Source organism: Microcaecilia unicolor, chromosome 2, assembly GCF_901765095.1.
Source record: "Microcaecilia unicolor chromosome 2, aMicUni1.1, whole genome shotgun sequence".
Taxonomy (NCBI): domain Eukaryota; kingdom Metazoa; phylum Chordata; class Amphibia; order Gymnophiona; family Siphonopidae; genus Microcaecilia; species Microcaecilia unicolor.
This window is the reverse complement of record NC_044032.1, coordinates 293512945-293533989: the sequence shown is the minus strand read 5'-3', so window position 1 is coordinate 293533989 and position 21045 is coordinate 293512945. Positions and strand designations below refer to the sequence as shown.

General features: G+C 42.7%; 1 protein-coding gene across 1 annotated transcript in view; it reads right to left on the bottom strand.

Annotated features, from left to right (window-relative positions):
- FREM1 (FRAS1 related extracellular matrix 1) overlaps positions 1-21045 on the bottom strand; it is a 307907-nt gene that overhangs the window by 197842 nt on the left and 89020 nt on the right. Inside the window, 3 exon segments of the mRNA XM_030194282.1 lie at positions 3852-4048; positions 14973-15158; positions 17984-18181. Coding sequence (XP_030050142.1) covers positions 3852-4048; positions 14973-15158; positions 17984-18181 — 581 coding nt within the window.

Here is a 21045-nt window from a genome sequence, read left to right as displayed (position 1 = left end):
GGGTCCTCCTCCTCCCCCTACGAGGCCTCTTCCTCGGTGTCGGACATGAGCTCCTGCAGCTCAGTCCTCAACCGGGCCCGGCTCGACGTTGAGGCACCGAGGCCTCGGTGCCGTCGTCGAGCAGTGGACTCCCGTGCCGGCGGGGACAAAGCTCCCTCCATCGACGTCGACGGGGACTCCACCTGCGTGGCGGTCGAGACCGGCGCCGCAAGCGGCGTCGGCGTCAAAGGCCTCGGCACCGGGCTAGAGCACGCCGGCGCCGCCATCAATGGTGCTGAGGGCGCAAGCACCCCCGGCGCCGGCACAGTCTGGCGCATCAGCCCTTCCAGGATCCCCGGAAGGATGGCTCGGAGGCACTTGTCCAGGCTCGCTGTCGGGAAAGACGAGGGGGCCGGTAGAGGCGTCGGTGCCGGAAGCTGTTCGGGTCCAGGAGACTGCACCGAAGTGCTGGCACCTCTACTACAGAGGGGGACCTCTCCTCTCGACGCTGCCGCTTCCTCGGCGTCGACTCATCCCTGGCGCCGGGAGCCGGATGCATCGTTGGCGACCGATGACGGTGCTTTTTCGCCTTTTTGCGGTGCCCGTCATCGGCGCTCGGTGGAACCGACGAGGAGGAAGTAGATCCCCCTCAGCCTCGAGGGATCGGGTCCGACAGGGTTCGGTCCCGAGGGCCCTGGTTAGAGGGAGTGACCGGGGCCGATTGCCCACGCGGCCTCTCACCCCTGCCGTCACCGGAGGACCGGTGGGCCGACGGGACCTGTGCTCCTGGGGTCGATGCCGTCGGTGCCGATTTCGTGAACATCGATACCGGTACCGAAGAACCGGCCGTCGATACCGATGCCGTCGAAGTCGACGTCGAGGGACCGGCGCAAGTTCCAAAAAGACGGTCCCGAAGAACTTGCCTCGCTACCTGTGTCCGTTTCCGGAGACCGAGACACAAAGTACACATCTTGGTATCGTGCTCCGGCCCGAGGCACTGGAGGCACCAAGCGTGAGTGTCGGTCTGCGAGATATGCCGGCCGCACCAACCACACTTTTTAAATCCACTCGGGACCTTCGAGGACATCGACGGAAAAATCGCGTCGGCGAAGTCAAAGTCGTCGATGGTGGCAGTAAAAATCACACCTCGAAAATAAATCGACCGCGCGGCCACAAGGCCGCAACGCGACGCCCCCGCTAAGAGACGAGGGAAAAACAAAGTTCAGCGTTTTTTTTTTTTGAAAGAAACTAAAAAGAAAACGGAGAATCAACGAAAAAAGAGAAAATTCGCGGCGAAAGCGCAATCCGGTTTCCGGGGCTGGCAGAGAGAGAGACGAACGCGGCTCTCTCCAGCGTGGAAAAGAAAAGACTGAGCGGGAACGGTCGCGCACGGGCGGGAAGACGGCCGCGCATGCGCGGTGGGCGTGCCCTGCGTGCGGGACCGCCCGCAAAGTTTTGTTCCGGTTGGTGGGGGCTGCCGTGGACGTCAACCCAGTCGTGAGAACAAGCAGCCTGCTTGTCCTCGGAGAATAGATTGTACGCTCTGTCGAGCAGGGACGGTCTCTTTATGTTCAAGTGTACAGCGCCGTGTACGTCTAGTAGCACTATAGAAATGATAAGTAGTAGTAGTTTGTGATTTCTTATTCTCAGTGAATCCCTAATTTCTCAGTTTTAAGCAATCAGCTAAACTTCAGGTCAGAAGCTATTTTAGGGTTACCATATGGCTCTGGAAAAAAAGAGGACAGATTGAGCCAGTCTGGGTTTTACTTCCATTGCTTTCAATGGAAGCAAAACCTGGACTGGATCAATGTGCACTCCTTTTTCTGGAGCCATATGGTAACCCTTACTATTGGTGATCAGGGTTTAATTTCTGGGGGAATGGCCTGGAACTGATGTCCACCACTTCTTTCCAGACTCCAGAGTCATAGGGTTCTTGTGCTCTAGCCTTTTGCTTCCAGGCAATCTGCAGGAAGAAGGGAGGTGAGGGGGGGGGGGGGGGGGCGAGGGGATGAACCTGGAATAGAGTAGAGAATAGTCACTCTACTCCCTAATCCAATCTCTCTTCTCCTGTTGCTCCTGTCCTGGCCTGCCTGCCCCCTCACCCAGATCCACAGTTTCACTTACTTTTTGTCTACGAACAAAGCCATGTTAGTGATGATGAACCCTGAACTGTTCAGGATCCTTCTGAACAACAGGCAACACATACAAAGGACAGTTTTCAAAGCAACTTACTTGGGTAAAAATTTTTTATTTGCAATAATCAACTCTAAATCAATTGTTCTCAGACCCTGGGTTAGGATCCCAAATGGGGTCACACCATCAGTAGACGGGGTGACAGAAACAGGACTGCTCCCCCTCTCTCTGGACTTCCACTATGACCTATGCCCAGCAGTAGTGGTCAGCCTGAGGGCCTGTGAGTCAGTGAACATTCACAGGCCTTGCCCCCTCATTATGGCTGGGTAGACTGGAAATCCATGCAGAGTACTGGGGTCTGTGAACACACAATGACAAACAGAATTGCTGCTTCTGTTGCCACCACAGCTGCTGCTTTGGATAAGAAGAGAGTAAGGTCTGCTATTTTGTTTCATCATTATTTGGAGTCACATACATTTTTGAAGTGTTAGAATGGGGTCATATTAAATTAAAATGACATATTTAGGTTGATGGGAGTTCAAATACATGCATAAAACTGAATTTTTGAATCTTCTTTCAGACCTTTTCAACAAAATTCTGGTGCGAGTGATTGAGTGAACTCAGTACCTACTGCAAACTTCAAACCAAAAGAACTCACATACTTCCATTTTAAAAATTGGGGCACAACCTACCGGTAGAAGGGGAGATTGTTTTTTTTTCCTCAATCTGGACAGTGTAAACACTGCCATTCAGAAAGCATACCACCCTTTAAAACCTTCAAGACAGACTGGAAGAATCAACATGAAATCTCCCTGTCTCACAAAACTTGAAAATTCTTGGAGTCACCATTGATCAAAACCTCACTCTTGATACCCACGTGAAAAACACGACGAAAAAGATGTTCTACTCCATGTGGAAACTCAAAAGAGTAAAACCATTCTTCCCGAGATACATCTTCTGCACCCTGGTACAGTCAATGGTAATAAGTCATCTAGACTACTGTAATGCACTGTACGCTGGCTGTAAAGAGCAGACTATCAAAAAACTCCAAACTGCCCAGAATACTGCCGCCAGACTCATATTTGGAAAAACTAAATATGAAAGTGCAAAACCCTTAAGAGAGAAACTTCACTGGCTCCCACTTAAGGAACGAATTGCATTCAAGATCTGCACGATGGTACACAAAATCATTCACGCAGACGCCCCAACCTACATTATCAACCTCATAGACCTACCTACCAGAAACGCCACAAGATCATCCTGCAAATTCCTCAACCTGCATTTCCCCAGCTGTAAAGGACTAAAATACAAGCTGATGCATGCCACTACCTTCTCCTACATGAGCATGCAGTTATGGAATGCACTACCTACAGACTTGAAAACAATCAACGAAATAACTATCTTTCGCAAATCTCTGAAGACATACCTCTTTAACAAAGCCTACAATGAGATCTGATACCCGGCAGCCTCACTAATATACCTCACCAACCTAATCAGTTATGAAAGCCCACCCTCTACAACTACTCTAATCACTCCCTTCCTTCTTCGATCCTCACTTACTTATACTATGCACAATTCTACTGTATCTGATATCCTGATATGACAATGTTAACATAATTATGTAAGCCACATTGAGCCTGCAAATAGGTGGGAAAATGTGGGATACAAATGCAATAAAATAAAAAGAAAGAAAGAAAACAAACAGAATATTGTGTTTCTTTCATTTTCAGCCTTCTTACAGTGAAGTTTCTTGCTAGGAATTCAGGGACTTCATCATTGGTGGGGTTGATGATGACGAGAAATGTTATCGCTGTCGACGGCTGTTTTCCATCACTAACACACAGCATAAAGTGGTCTGTAGTTGGTTCCATTCTTTGGTGTCTAGACTGGACATAATTAATGTGTAAAGCTTCCAAATGTTTCCACTGAAATGAAGCTGTAAAATTGACAAGCAGACAATTATATTTATTAAAGACAACTTTTCAGTATTTGGTTCAAGAACCTCCTATTCTTTTGATTCAACCAATGACAATTTAACAGAATCTAAAATGGTCAGGATCTTTTTTTTTTCGGTTTTTACTCCACCTCACCTTCAGTATAAGGAAGTTTCACTTTCTTTAGGACTAGCAAAATCAACTAAGTAAGTGTCTCAAATAATGTTCTCTATTTCTCCTATATTACCTTACTTTCTGAATGGAAAAACAGGATAATCGGCCACACTTATAGGAGTGATGCCATCCTAACAGAACCAGGTTGGAATTCTCAAAGCCCAGAAGAATCTAGAAAACCCTCTCTGGGCATGTGCCAGTGCTGCCTCTTGTGGGGTAACAGTTCATCCCTTCAGTACACTTCATCCACCCAACAAAACAGGAATAGATACTCCCTGTCGATCATTCAATCAGAAGACTTGGGAAATAACCTTTAAAAAACTGTTTGTTACACAGGCAGCTGAGACATCTCCCTGAAGGTCTCTAATAATGAACCTAAATTAAATTTGGGACAGTTAATTTCAATTTTTTCTTTTAGAATGCAGCTAAAAGCATATTTATTCCAACAAGGTTTAGCATTGAATTGAATTTCTTTGTTTTTAACTTCTGTTATTTTACATGATTTTATGATGGATGTTGTTTGTTTTAATATGTCCTGACCTTTATGAATATTTGTTATAACTAGAGCTGTACTGAATAGTTTATTTTACTATTCAGCTGAATACAAATAATGAAAAATATTATTTGATCAATGACATTAGATATCAAGACAAATCCCTCCTCTCAGTACCCTTCTCCACCGCCAACTCCAGGCTCCGCCCTTTCTGCCTCGCCTCACCCCATGCTTGGAATAAACTCCCTGAGCCCATACGCCAGGCCCCCTCCCTGCCCATCTTCAAATCCTTGCTCAAAGCCCATCTCTTCAATGTCGCCTTTGGCACCTAACCACTACACCTCTATTCATGAAATCTTGACTGCCCCAACTTGACATTTCGTCCTTTAGATTGTAAGCTCCTTCGAGCAGGGACTGTCCTTCTTTGTTAAACTGTACAGTGCTGCGTAACCCTAGTAGCGCTCTAGAAATGTTAAGTAGTAGTAGTAGTAATATCAACAACACTTTTCTATTGGGGTTAATTCTTTTTTATTGGATCTAAGGTCAAAAATTTAGGAGTGGAGCTAGATAGCCTGCTATCTACAGCATCATGTATCTTCCATCCATGATGAAGAAATCTATTTATATTCTCAGTAAATTAAGATCCGTTAGAAAGTTTTTTTTTACCTGGGATACATTTAGGATCCTAGTTCAATCTCTGTTATTATCTCGATTTGACTACTGCAACCTTGTGTTGATTTGCTATTCCAAAACACTAATTAATCATTTGCAGTTAATACAGAATTCAGTCGTTAGATTGATTATGATCTGTCATAATATGATTCAGTTAAAATTTGACTTTTACTGTTAGAGAGCAATTCACAATTAGGCTGGTTCAATTACACGGTAAAAGAGAATACTTTAAGAAAGAAAGAAAGAAAGAAAGATACAGTACAGACTCGATTATCCAACCTTCGTTTATACAACCATCCAGCATATCGACAGACCTTCCCGGTGACACCATCACATTTATTTCTATTAAAAATCTTTGTTCTAGAAAAAAAATTTAAAATCGGGAACTCTGTGTCTTTGTTTATGCATTGTTTGAGGGGTTTATCCAGTGTTTTCCATATTATCCAACTTTTTACTTATCAGGCAGACGAGTCAGTCTTGTTTACGTTGGATAATTGAGACTGCACTGTATTTTGTTTTCAGCCGAAGCACCACCTTCAGTATTGAGACCCGCATTTCCAGTAAGGGCAGTCGAGAGAACTGATGCTTATTTGGAGAGGCCTATGACCTGTTATGATCTTATTGCTGTTTGGACTGATGCTGTAGTTTTGTTTGTTGTCTTTATTGTTTTGTATTGTATGTTTCACCTAAGTATGTTGCACTGTTCCCCGCCTTAGACAAAGGCAGGTTATAAATAAATAAATATAAACATAATGGATAGCTGTCAGGCCTAGGAAAGATTCATAAGAACATAAGAATAGCCATACTAGGTCAAACCAATGGTCCATTTGGCCCAGTATCCTACTTCCAACAGTGGCAAATCTAGGTCACAAATACCTCGCAGAAACCTAATTAGTAGCAACATTCCATACTACCAATCTTGAGGCAAGCAGTAGCTTCCCCCATGTCCATATCAATAAAAGACTATGGACTTTTTCTCCAGGAACATAAGAACAACCATACTGGGTCAGACCAATGGTCCATTCTGCCCAGTATCCTGCTTCCAACAATTAGTAGCAACATTCCATGCTACTAATCCCAGGGCAAGTAGCGTTTCCCTCATGTCTATCTCAATAACAGGCTATAGACATTTCCTCCAGGAACTTCAGCCTCAAGACTCCACACCACCTATGCTTTGATAGGAACCCTATGGCATGCTGAGGCTTTATTAACCAGTACTTGATTAACTTTGAACTACAACCCTCCAGCATTCCATCTGATTTGAATTAAGATCACCTTTATCATCTCTCTCCATTCTGGGCAAGTGCTGACTTGGGCATCCCCACTGTGAGAGCAGAATGACCCGTCTATGTCCAATCTGGTGGCCTTCTTCATGTGCTTCGAGTAGGTATTTGACAAGCCGAGGTGTACGTTCTTCGTAGCTTCTGAGCTCCTGCACCTATAACAGGTGACACACTAACTGTGGGTCAGTATTGGGCTCATTTTCGAAAGAGAAGGATGTCCATCTTTCGACATAAAACGGAAGATGGACATCCTTCTCCCAGGGACGTCCAAATTGGTATAATCGAAACCTAATTTAGGACGTCTCCAACTGCACTCCGTCGCAAGGATGGCCAAAGTTTAAGGGGGCATGTCGGAGGCATAGCGAAGGCAGGACTTGGGTGTGCCTAACACTTGGACATCCTTGACCGATAATCGAAAAAAACAAGGACGTCCCTGATGAACATTTGGACGTTTTCACCCAGACCTGTTTTTATTACGACTAAGGCACAAAAAGGTGACCGAAATGACCGCATGACCACCGGAGAGAATTGGGGATGGTGTCCCGTTACTCCCCCAGTGGTCACTAACCCCCTCCCACCCTCAAAAAACATCTTTAAAAATATGTCGTGCCAGCCTCAGATGTCATACTCAGGTCCATGACAGCGCATGCAGGTCCCTGGAGCAGTTTTAGTGGGTACTGCAGTGCACTTCAGACAGGCGGACCCAGGCCCATACCCCCTACCTGTTACATTTGTAGAGGGATCAGCGAGCTCTCCAAAACACACCACAAACCCACTGTACCCATATATAGGTGCCCCCTTCACCCGTAAGGGCTATGGTAGTGGTGTACAGTTGTGGGTCATGGGTTTTGGGGAGGTTGGCGGGCTCAGCACACAAGGTAAAGGAGCTAGGTTCCTGGGCGCAATTTATGAAGTCCACTGCAGTGCCCCCTAGGGTGCCCGGTTGGTGTCCTGGCATGTCAGGGGGATCAGTGCACTACATATGCTGGCTCCTCCCACAACCAAATGGCTTGCATTTGGCCGTTTTTGAAATGGTTTCGAACATCATCGAATGTCAGAAACGTCCATGTCTAGGGATGACCAAATCTAGGGATGTCCAAATTTAAGCATTTGGACGTCCCTGACGGTACTTTCGAAATGAAAGATGGACATCCATCTTGTTTCGAAAATACAGGTTTCCCCGCCCCTGGATTTCGCCGTTTTGCAAGGACGTCCAAATCGCAACTTGGACGTCCCTTTCAAAAATGCCCCTCTATGTCATTCAATTCTGGAACCTGGTTTCACAGCTGGTTTCCCTAAGCATCAAGGTGAACATCAAGTGTTTGTCAGGGATGTCCTTGTTTTTTCCATTATGGGTCGAAGATGACCGAGTGTCAGGCACGCCCAAGTCCCGCCTTCACTACGCCTCCGACACGCCCCCGTGAACTTTGGCCATCCCTGCGATGGAAAGCAGTTGGGGACGTCCAAAATCAAGTGTTAGGTACGCCCAAGTCCCGCCTTCGCTATGCCTCCGACACGCCCCCGTAAACTTTGGACGTCCCTGCGATGGAAAGCAGTTGGGGACGTCCAAAATCGGCTTTCGATTATACCAATTTGGACGACCCTGTGAGAACAACGTCCATCTTCCGATTTGTGTCAAAAGATGGTCATCCTTCTCTTTCGAAAACGTGCCCATCTGTGAACCAACAAGCTAAAGTTCTGTCATTGTTGAGTACAAGCCTATGATTGGCAAGCCATCTAGGGATAAGTTCCAGGCAATTCTGAAGCAGCAAAAGGGAAGGACTATATGGGTTATTTATTTATTTATTGGGATTTCTTAACCACCTTTATGAAGAAATTCACCCAAGGTGGTGTACAATAGCTACAGCTTAATATCATATTTACAATTTTGTTAACAGCATAACAATAGCACAATGTAACAGTATAAACAGAAATACAATGAATGAGGAAAATTTGAAAACAGCAAACTGAAACCTTATAATAGGACTACTATGAAACAGGATCAAAAATATACACATTTAACAGCACTGAAATTCAAATAACAGAGATATAATATGATGTAAGCATAATAGTGATGGAATATCTAATAAGTACACCTCAAATATTGTGTTCAATTCTGGTCACCGCATCTCAAAAAAGATATAGTGGAATTAGAAAAGGTGCAGAGAAGGGCAACAAAAATGATAAAGGGGATGGGACGACTTCCCTATGAGGAAAGTCTAAAGCGGCTAGGGCTCTTCAGCTTGGAGAAAAGGCGGCTGAGGGGAGATATGATAGAGGTCTATAAAATAATGAGTGGAGTGGAAAGGGTAGACGTGAAGGTACAAAGTAGTAAATTTAAAATAAATCAGAGAAAAATTTTCTTCACTCAGCATGTAATTAAACTCTGGAATTCGTTGCCAGAGAATGTGGTAAAGACAGTTACCTTAGTGGGGTTTAATAAAGGTTTGGCTGGGTTTCTAAAGGAAAAGTCCACAGACCATTATTACATAGTAACATGGTAAACATAGTAGATGACGGCAGAAAAAGACCTGCACTGTCCATCCAGTCTGCCCAACAAGATAAAGTCATATGTGCTACTTTTTGTGTATACCTTACCTTGATTTGTATCTGTCATTTTCAGGGCACAGACTGTAGAAGTCTGCCCAGCACTAGCCCCGCCTCCCAACCACCAGCCCCGCCTCCTACCACCGGCTCTGCCACCCAATCTCGGCTAAGCTTCTGAGGATCCATTCCTTCTGAACAGGATTTCTTAAAATGAACTTGGGGAAAATCCACTGCTTATTTCTGGAGAGTTGGACTGATAAAAGTTATAAATTAGTTATAAGTAAAGGTCGGTGGAGGTTGAGTCAATGATTACATCATACACACGAATTATACATTCACGTATTGAGTGAGAAAAAAACTTTCTTCGTGTTAAATATATGAGACTCTACTTCACTTTACAAAAAAATTGCATTCATATTTGTTTGCATGTTTTGTGATTTTTTACACTCGACGGAGTGCTGGCTTAGTTTTTGTTTTGACAGTATTTCTGGAATAAGCACCAACCTTTTTGGGATCTTGCCAGGTATTTGTGACCTAAATTGGCCACTGTTGGAAACAGGATGCAGGGCTTGATGGACCTTTGGTCTGTCCCAGTATGGCAATATTTACGTACTTATATACAAGTAACATTGCTATGATACTAATGCTTTAGTGGGAAAAAGTAGTAAAATGTCATCAGCGTAAAAATGAAATGAAACACTGGTAGATTGGGTCAAAGTTGAATGAGGGCTAAGAAACAAATTGAAAAGAAGGAGTGAAAGGACAGATCCCTGAGGAACCCCACATGTCAAAGTATAAGTGGAAAATATTGATGTAGCAGTAACATATACGCAAGTATGTGCACACATAAGGGCATATGCACCAATATTCTGCATAAGAAATATTCCATCAAGATGTGCTTATCTTGGATAGAGTGTAGTTGCAAGGGGTGCATACACAGAGCCAGGGCTGAGTGGAAATGAAAACAGTAATGGAATTCAAACATGCGTGGGATAAGCATAAAGGAATCCTGTGCAGAAGGAATGGATCCTCAGGAGCTTAGTCAAGATCGGGAGGCGGGGCTGGTGGTTGGGAGGCGGGGATAGTGCTGGGCAGACTTATACGGTCTGTGCCCTGAAGAACACAGGTACAAATCAAAGTAGGGTATACACAAAAATTAGCACATATGAGTTATTTTGTTGGGCAGACTGGATGGACCTTGCAGGTCTTTTTCTGCCGTCATCTACTATGTTACTATGAGTGTTGGCAGGGCTCCCACTTACACACATAAGTTGTAGAGTACTATGAGTTATGCACATATCTCTGGCATTTAGGTGTGAGCATTTACACCAGCTCTATGACTGGCTTAAGTGGTCACATCTAATACTATAAAGAAAAGTAAGCGCCTACTTTCCTTTATAGAATAACTCTTACCAGGCGTTTTATTATAGATTTGCCCTGTAAGTATATTGTCTCTGTGTTAACTGTATGGGCATGCCCCTAAATGTTATCATGGAAGCTCTGAAGTTACCGTGTGTTATTTTTGGAAACTGTCACAAGGTACCCGCAAAACCTTACCGCACTTTAGAAAACAGGGTCCTTAATATCGCACTATGGTAGATGAGCCCTTACTCTGCTTCTTTGTGCAAACAATCCCAGGATACCTAGCAGTTCACTAGGAGGATCCTACTGCTAGAGCAGTGATTACCATGTAATCTCTGCTTGTTAATCCACAGGTTCAGTTTTAGTTTTCTAATCAGTTCCAGATGGCTTTGGGATAATGAATATGGTTTTGCAAGTGTTTCAATTTTGTATAAATGACAGCACAGCTACTTGGATTCAACGTGAGCATGTACAACTCATCAAACTGGTTAGAGTAAAGTGACTGAGCATAATATAAGGAAGAACAGAGAAGCGCTGCATGTGTTTGCTTTGATAAAAGGTACTGAATATATTGTAAGGACACCTGGCAGTTCCCAGGGATTGTGCAGCTATTGACGTGAATCTCTGCATGATTTCTAGTTTGTAATCACTAATTATGGAATAAATAAAGGCATAGAAGTCCTGAGTGGCAACACCTGAAATTTGGCTTACTTAGCCCAAAGGTTGCTAGCAGCAGGTTCTTTCAGAGTGATCACTTTGTGATTAGGGGTTTGTAGGCCCTGGCAACTGTATATTCCTCAACCATCACTCACCATTCTCTCTCCCAGAGACCTCCTTAATCTTTGCTGTGCAAAGCATGAGGCACAGCCTAAATGAAACTATGCAGCATTTTCTACTCAAAAAGAGTGACATACCAAAAGTTTCAAAATAAGATAGAAAAGGAAGGGGGTCAATATTCATCCCTAGTTATCAAGTTGTTAACTAGCACTGACCAGGTCCTGACAGAGTACTCAGGGCACAGAACCAACAGTGTAGTTGAATATTCTGTCTGACAGTTGCAGCACCTCCTGGTTAGTGTTGAGGCAATTTGGGTCAGAGTCAGGGTGGAGCTGAGAGATACCCGGACCCATTTCAATTCATAGGCAGTACCCAAATAGATATCTGGTTAAATCAGGATAGCATTTCTGTTGTCCTAAATTACCTGGGTAGGTATCTGGGTACTACCTCTGAATGTCAGCGGTGCCAGGATAATGCCTGTCAGTCACCTAGGGCCGAATTCAGTAAATGGCACCCAAAGTTAGGCGCCAGAAAGATCCACGCTAAGACAGTATTAAGCAAGGGTGCTCAATGCTGAGCACTGTTCCCTGTATGCTGAGTGGGAGTCCTCCAACTGCATTGCTGCCTGGTGGGGGGTGATGCTTGCCACCTGGTGTACAAGCTGACACCTAATTTTTGGCAGTTGGACACACCAAATGACAATATTCTATAACACCGCACCTAACTTCTAGGAACGCCCCCCTGAGCCACACATGCATCTCCCATGGCCACTCCCCTTAAGGGTTGTGCATTATCAAATTTAGGCATTGATGTTATAGAATAGTACCTAGGTCAGATCTGCGTGCAAATCCAAATTTTTGCCAATTAACATCTGATTGTTGACATCTCACTAACTCATTAAGTTGTACGTACATCTGCCCTAGATGCCCAAACTTGTACGTCCACCTTTGGGCAACCTATATAGAATCTAGGGGCTAATACCCAGGTATTCAGTGTTGGTACCCAGATAAGGGTGGCACTAAATACCTTAGTCTAATTCAGCTGGCAGTGGCCAGTGTTAAAAGACATGCTGAACACTGCCAGCTGCATATTGGCCAGTATATTTTAAAAATAGAATCTTACCAGCTTCTATTTCTGAGCATTTTTCCTATAGGTACACAATGAGAGAAAACTTTTAGGGCAGCATTTTTCAACCAGTGTGCCTCAGAGTCTGGGAATTTCAGAGACTTTGTGGTCAATTTGCCTTGCTATCTTCCTCCACCCATCCCTTGGTCTCTCTCCTCTCTGCCACATTTCTTCAAACTGTGTGATTGCCAGCAGCTATTAGAACAGGCGTTCCTCTGGCCAGCTCCTGGGTCCTTCTTCCTTTTGCCACATGGGAGGGTTGTGGCAGAGGGAAAGCCTCGGGATGGTCAGAGGAAGGCCTGTTCTAATAGCTGCCGACAACCATACAGGTTGTACTGGGACTGCTGCTATTTAACATATTTATAAATGATATGGAAATCAGAACGAGTGAGGTGATTAAATTTGCAGATGATACAAAACTATTCAAGGTTGTTAAAACACATGCGGCCTGTGAAATACTGCAGGAAGAACTTAGGAAATTGGGAGACTGGGTATCCAAATGGCAGATAAAATTTAATGTGGACAAATGCAAGGTGATGCACATTGGGAAGAATAATCCAAATCATAGTTACCTGATGCTAGGGTCCACCTTGGGGGTCAGCACTCAAGAAAAAGATCTGGGTGTCGTTGTAGATAATACACTGAAATCTTCTGCTCAGTGTGAAAGGTGGCCATAAAAGCAAACAGGATGCAAACAGGAATTATTAGGAAAGGGATAGTGAATAAGACTGAAAAGACTATAATGCCTTTGTATCGTTCCATGGTGCGTCCGTACCTTGAGTATTGCGTTCAGTTCTGGTCGCTGTATCTCAAAAAAGATATAGCAGAATTAGAAAAGGTGACTAAAATGATAAAGGGGATGGAACTCTCTCGTATGAGGAAAGGCTAAAGAGGTTAGGGCTCTTCAGCTTGGAAAGGAGATGGATGAGGGGAGACATGATTGAGGTCTACAAAATCCTGAGTGGTGTAGAATGGGTGGAAGTAAATAGATTTTGCCAGAGTACAAAGACTTTGCCGAAGGATGTGGTAACAGCGGTTAGTGTATCTGGGTTTAAAAAAGGTTTGTACAAATTCCTGGAGGAATTCCCGTATTTATACTGACCCATGACACAGGCATTTTGCCAAAACACAGGTCATGTCGGGTCCGTGAGTGAGTCCTTGACTAAAGATTGATTCTTCTATGATTTGACTTCGGCTTGTGAATCCATCTGTGGCTAGCCACACTTTCTGTCACTTCATGACTAGGTTAGGGGTAGGCCAGAGGCGGAGTTAGGGTGGAACAACATCTTAGCTGGTTGGCAGCAATATTCAGTCCATTAACCGGCTAAGTAATTGCATGAAGTAGAGATAGCAAAACCACTGTCCTAACTTTATGCACCGAGTTACTCAGTTGCCAGTCTGAATATCATCCAGTGCCTGATTAACTTCTGGGTCAGCGGACGTACCCAGATATTCAGTGCCGGGAGCTGCACATGCTCCAGTATTTAATATCCAGGGTTAAGTCAGCCCGTGGCTGGAAGTGACTTAGAAGCTGCTCACCACTGCAGCTGAATATCGACTCCTTAGTAAACTGGTTCACTTTAAAATCAGTCTACTTTATTCTATGTACTAGCCATTAAGCCCGTAACAACTGGCTAGTTTTTTGTTTTCCTATGGCCTCCCCCCCCCCCCCTCCACCAACCCTGCTCTCTCCCCTGCCCTCCCCCCAGCGTCTGTTTCCCTCAGTTCCGCCCCCTCCAGCCCTCCTTCCCTCCCTGCTCCCTCCTCCTCCGATTTCCATGCCCATGTCCAAGCCCTCCTCCCTATTAGGCTGTACTGCTGGTGGAGGCGGGGCTTGGACTTCTACACTCTCAGTGTTCCAACTCTACTGTGCATTTGCAGGTGAGTCGGTCACTTGCCATTTATATGTTTGATTGACTATGACATCCCCCTCCCCCCCCATTTCTTTTGAACTGATAATACAATACTTTGAACATTCTACATGTTTAAACTTGAGGGGGTAATTTTCAAACAGGGCACCCACGTGTAAAGTCTGTAGGCAGTTTTTATTTGCACACTTTGCATCTGTTTTCCAAGTGAAAATCACAGAAAATGCACACACAGATTTGCACCTCTACTTTGGTGAATACTTTTTTCATCAAAATATATAAATACAAAAGTGCTCTGTGTCCCAAACCCATCCCCAGGAATGCTTCTCCAATGATTTGGGATCAATTAGGAGAAGTTAGAGGAACAGCATAATGGTTAGTGTAGTGGCTCGAGAACCAGGGAAGCCATGTTCAATTCCCACTGCAGCTCCTTGGGACCTTGGGCAAGTCAATTAACCCTCCATTTCTCCAGATTAAAAAAAAAAAGAAAGAAAACTTGGATTATGAGCCCTCTAGGGACAGAGAAAGTATCTGCATATAATGTGTACAATGCTGGGTACATGTAGCAGTGCTATAGAAATGATTAGCAGTAGTAGAGGATTTCAGTAGTCCTATCCATACCTACCTATGCTGATACCCACATTGCTCTTTTCAAACCCTGGGGATGGCAGCATATTCTCAATGTAACCAAACTGGGGCAGTGAAACCAAAATGAATTCTAGGTTGTCCATGTCAGTATCGGGATCGCTGACAGATAAATGTTCACTGGTAATAGGAGCTGAGGATCCCTCATCCACAACATACACAGCACCTGCACACAAAAAAAAACCATTTCTCTTTAAACATGCTAATTCAGGAACTTTATATTATTCACGAACATCAACCTTTTGCCTAACATAGTATTAAAGAAAATGTATGCAGTCATTTTAACTGAAGTATTACACTTCCATGGTGCTTACTTTAGAAGTTCTAGTTATATTTTGGACATCTGGAAACCAGCATTTAGACATCCATATTGGATGGCTGTCCAAATACTGATTTTATAAAGCCAGAATATGAATGTCTAAGACTGCTGTACATCCATATACCAAAGGGGTGTGGTCAGGGTGTGTTTTGGGTTAGACTAGGGAGGGGCCTAAAGATGGACGTTCAACTTCAATTGCAGAGAGGGAACAGATGTGCATGTTCAAAAAGATGGACGTCCATATTTAGACCTGGTATTTAGCATATCCAGGTTACAGAAAGGTGCTCAGATTGAGCAGTTCTCCACTGAATGGAGTAAGGGAAGTCACAGCATGTATTTTCCTATCCCTGGGGGGCACAATATTTAAAAAAAAGACAAAAAAAGCTGCAGTGGGACTTAAACCAGCAACTTATGGATCTCTGTGCTATTTTCAGATAGCTGCTCTAAACATTAGACTACTTGTCCACATGGATCTGTGTGGCCACTTTATAATATGAACATTTCCATTCTGCCATAAAGACATCCATGTCCCTTGTTCTGCCCCATTCAATTTGTAAAATAGATGTTCATGCTGGAAGTAGTAAACACTTGAACATCCATTTCTCATGTATTTTAGAACAGGCTATATGTTGGGACTGAACAAAGAGGCGGAGTGGATTTAGGGAGAGGATTGATTGTGAGGCATTTAAGTGAATGGAGTGCTACAGCTGATAGTTCCTGCACAGGTTGGTTAGTCTCAGTTGTGATGAGGCTACCATTCTGGGGGTGTTTACCCTGGTTTAGTGGTTGTGAAGAAGTTTTCTGGTGTGTACTTGAATTTATGTTTTATGGGATTATTATAATGTTTGTTATGTATTTTTTTATAATGGTGCTATTATGATGATATGTGCATATGTTTTCTTTTCAGCTTGGATTCCTGATTACACTATATTTTAGTGAAACACAGATTTGTGTTGAGTCCAGTCCTTCTGGAATTCAGCTGAGGACACCCTTTTCTGCATGTTCCTTGGACTATGGATCTTTTATTTTGATGCACCAATCAGAGACATTGCAAACTGGAACTTTTCTTCTGGAAACTAGCAGTGCACTGAATAGTGTGCTGCTTTGTCCTGTTTCTGTAAGCTCAGCGTCCTGGCATTCTTGCTGGGGGGGTGGGGGGAATGTGGTGTCTGGATGAAGCTGGAATGTTTTGAAACTTTATGGAGCTAGTTCTGTGACAAGCTGTGTTTGTGGCTTCATTGTATAAGTATGCTGCCCTGGAATGAAGACAGCAAAACATTTACTCATGTTGGGCTAATATAAGTACTGGAGATGAATTGTTTTGGATTTTTGCTTCTATGGGACTGAGAGCATGTGGTTGGGGTAGTCTCTATTTTATGTGATACCTGTTTTTAAAAGTTTCTTTTGTATTAAAGAATATATTTATTAAAAGAATATGGTTTAGATTAGTATATAAGTTTGAGACAATAAACCATTCTAGTGTTAAACCAGTATAGGTAGTATTAGTTCTACAATACATGAGAAATGGACTTCCATATCTGACGTACAGATAAGTACTTTATTGTGAAGAAACATATTATTATATATTAAATAAGTAATATTAATTTAGTCATAATATGAATTGAAGTCTTATCTGCTTCGTCTTCAAAAGATCTTAAACACTCTCCCCACCTTCAAACAGCACAGAGAAAGAGGAGGTCTGGAAATTAATACCACTCAAAAGAGTGTTGGAGACGCTGAAGAGGCCCAGAAAAAAGGTGTTCAAACAGACAGAGCAATTAAAATTTGCCATGATAGAATTCTAGTTTAGCGCTCAGATATTTGGCAAAATTGCACGCCAAATCTATTATAGAATACAGCATAAGTCAGCAAGGACACAACTCAAGTTAGGCGTAAATACTTACGCCTGCTGTATGGTAGGCATGAATTCACAATTAAATGAGGCACCATGCAAGCACAATTGACAGTATAAAGCACCTTTTGGAATGGCTGGAACACCCATGCTCCTCCCTCGTGAATGCCCCCTTGAGGTTACACGCAAGAGCACTTAGGTACCAAGTTACAGAATAGTGCATTTATGTGTGTACCTGCCATTTTACCATTATTTTGGCATGTAACTGCTGTTGTAGTGTAGAAGTTACATGTCGAACTGCCGTCTAACTTTTGGTGCACTTTAAGGAATTAGAGGGTCAGAGCGTAAGCTCTCTAGGAATGGAGAAATACCAACCATACCTGAATGTACGTTGCTTTGAACCTACTACTGAAAAAAAAGGAGTGAGCTACTGTTTTAAACTATCTACTAACAAGACCAAGTTGTAGGTGCTGAACTTTAAAAATGAACTAACTTAGTACATTTTTGACTACCTTTCAAGAGTTTTAGTCTTGTCATCTGAGCAAGAACTAGAGGCAATGGACAAAGAACTGCAAGATTTACAAACTGAGAAACAATACTGTGACATAAAAACAGCATCCTTACCTCAATTTCCACTGCCAGAAAAAAAAAAGAGTAAAACTCTTAAATGCTACCTTCAAAAGGGTTAAGTAAATTCAATATGAACATGCCATCTACAACTTGTTTGTAGAATTTTAATTCTAATTGTCTAAATAGACTAACATGTCAACCATGTTACTTGATTAATATAAAAAAGTGAAAGGGTTTCTTTCTCCATTACCAGTTGTAACAGATGGTGGCTGATTGTCCACAGGAAACACAGTAATGTTGAGGTCATACACAGGAAAGGAGTCATGGTGAGGCACTGGAGGAGGGAGAGATTCCTCATAGCAGCAAGTATTCATCACTGGGCTACCCTCGCCATCAGATACAATAAGAGTGATGGTGTCAAAGCAAGGCTTCAGACCGATCTCCCCTCCTGTAAAACAGTAATGACCAATGAGATCCAAGATTGTACAGTAAGACATGTACAAACTAAGTACTGTACTAGACCAAGATATAGACACATATTAGAGAAGGAGTGGCTTGGCCAATGAGATTAATCAACTTTGGCTTTTGCAACATATACATTCTTAAAATGTGTGAGCTAAATCTGAATAAGTAGCTCAAAACAATAATCAATCAGCTTTGAGTTCCATATTATAAGTTTGTAACAGAAGAAATAGTTACAAAAGCTTATAATAAATGTAAATCACTTTGACTGTACCACAGAAAGGTGGCATATCAGATTCATGACCCTTTACCTTTACCATTTAAGTGTTTTTAGATTACTTATCAAAAGGAAGCAAACTAGTCAATGAAATCACCATGACTCCGTGTACAGGGCTGTCACTATACTGAGAGGAGAAGTTACAGCCCTCCCTAGTGGGTGTCCCCCACAGCTGGAACTTTCCCCTCCAACAAGGCAGGACTTCCCCCAGACCCCACACCCACCCTTCCTAAGGCCTTTATACTGAAACAACTCCCTAGAGGTAATACCGCAAGATTACCGTTAGGGGTCACCAGCACCGTTTTGGATGAAGGCACTGGCAGGCCTGGAGAAACATGGGATTGCTCGCCTTCTGTGAATTAGTGCCAATGTGTTGATTTAACATGCTCGTTCTTGCTCTCTTCTCATTCTCTAGATGAAACATACCAGTATGTAGAGAATGAGAAGAGAAGAGCATGTTAAGTCAGCACATTGGCACTAATTCACAGAGGGCAAGTGCTTTACTGATGGACCATCAGAATCCTGGTGATTAGTAAGAATTTGCAGATCGCACTGGAGGAAGACTGCGTCTACAGATATGTTTGATATCTTTAAAGTGTGGCGGATTGTCATCTATATTGATGAACCAGAGTCTTGCGTGGCAATTTAGTAGGCAGGGTGGACTCTAGTGCAATGATGGGGGATTGTACATTATAGAGGAGATGGATCCTAATCGGTGTAATGCACTCATTCTGAGCACTATTCACTAATATTTGTATGCATTAGATTTTAGTAAAACTAACAAAAGGGTTTCTGGGGCTATTTGAATTGATTGTCTATAGAAACCAAGTTTAGAAGTGATACCCTTGAGTATAGTGGTGGAAAAATATATAGCCAGAAGATGTAGAGTATCAACTGTTTATTAACATCCATGACTCAACACAGGCTGTGTTTCAGCCAGATGGACCTACTTCAGGAATATATAATCAAATACAAACCATATAACATAGTAAATAAATACAAGAACTACATACATGTGAACATAAAAACTTAAAAATATTAAAATAGAGGGACCATATGGAGTATTAATAACTTCCTGCATAAAAAAATCATTTTAATTGTAAAGTTCAAGAAAGGCATCTCACAGTATCTAAAATACAACCAATCCCAGTCCTCTGCCAAAGCTAACTGGACTAATAATGTCCCAGCAACTAAATCTTCAGAATCAGATTTTTCTAGTAGTGTGGTAACATTCTACATTGCTTTCTTGTGCAAATTACATTTTGCTGCATGCGCAGGGTTCATGATCTGTATGCATGCATACATGCACTCAACTTAGAGGGAATTCTGACAGGGTGATGGTAAAATGTCAGGAAACATAAGTAAAATGAGGAGGGGATGGACATTTAGTAAGTATTAACTGCAGACTTTACACTACTGCAGATCTTACCCATTAAAATAAAGGGTGGAGATAATATTTAGCAAAGTGATATATGATTAAAGATAAGCAGATACCTTATCCAATTAAGAACATAAGACTAGCCATACTGGGTCAGACCAATGGTCCATCTAGCCCAGTATCCTGCTTCCAACAGTGGCCAATCTAGGTCACAAGTACCTGGCAAAATCCCAGATAGTAGCAAGATTACATGCTACCGATCCCAGGCATAAGCAGTGGCTTTTTCCATGTTCACCTCAATAGCGGACTATGGACTTTTCCACCAGGAACTTGTGCAAACTATTTTGAAACCCAGATATACTAACCGCTGTTACCACATCTTCCAGCAATGAGTTCCAGAACTTAACTATTCGTTGAGTGAAAAAACATTTTCTCCTATTTGTTTTAAAACTATTACCATGTAACTTCATTGAGAGTTGCCTAATCTATGTACTTTTTGAAAGAGTAACAAAATTGACTCACATTTGCCCATTCTACACCACTCAAGATTTTGTGGACTTCTATCATATTCCCCCTCAGCCATTTCTTTTCCAAGCTGAAGAGCCCTAACCTCTATAGCCTTTCCTCATACGAGAGGAGTTCCATCCCCTTTATAATTTTGGTTGCTCTTTGAACCTTTTGAAAGCTTGGCTCTTCAACCAGGCCTTTACTGGAAAAAGTAACTAACTCGCTAGTCTCACTCACACACACAAGGAGTACTCAGACTGCATATACTGCAGCAGGACATGTTTATCCACTCCTACTCTAGCTGAGATAACATTTAACCATTTTTCTGACCTCATGTGCAACTTTCTTTAAATCAGACACCTTACTTTCTAACTCTTCCTACTTTCTTACCCTTCTATATGTTACATCTTTGCTTACCCTTCGCTATCACCTATAATGTTCTATTACGTATTGTGTTGACATTGTAAATAGTATACCATGCCATACTTTGTATTGTTTTTGAATATTTTTACTGCTGTAATTGTCTATTGCTCATGCTTGATCTATTCTTACTGTACACCACCTTGAGTGAATTCCTTCAAAAAGGCGGTAAATAAATCCTAATAAATAAATAAATAATTCCGTTATATCTTTCTGTAAATACAGTGACCAGAATTGCACATAATACACAAGGTGAGGTCGCACCATG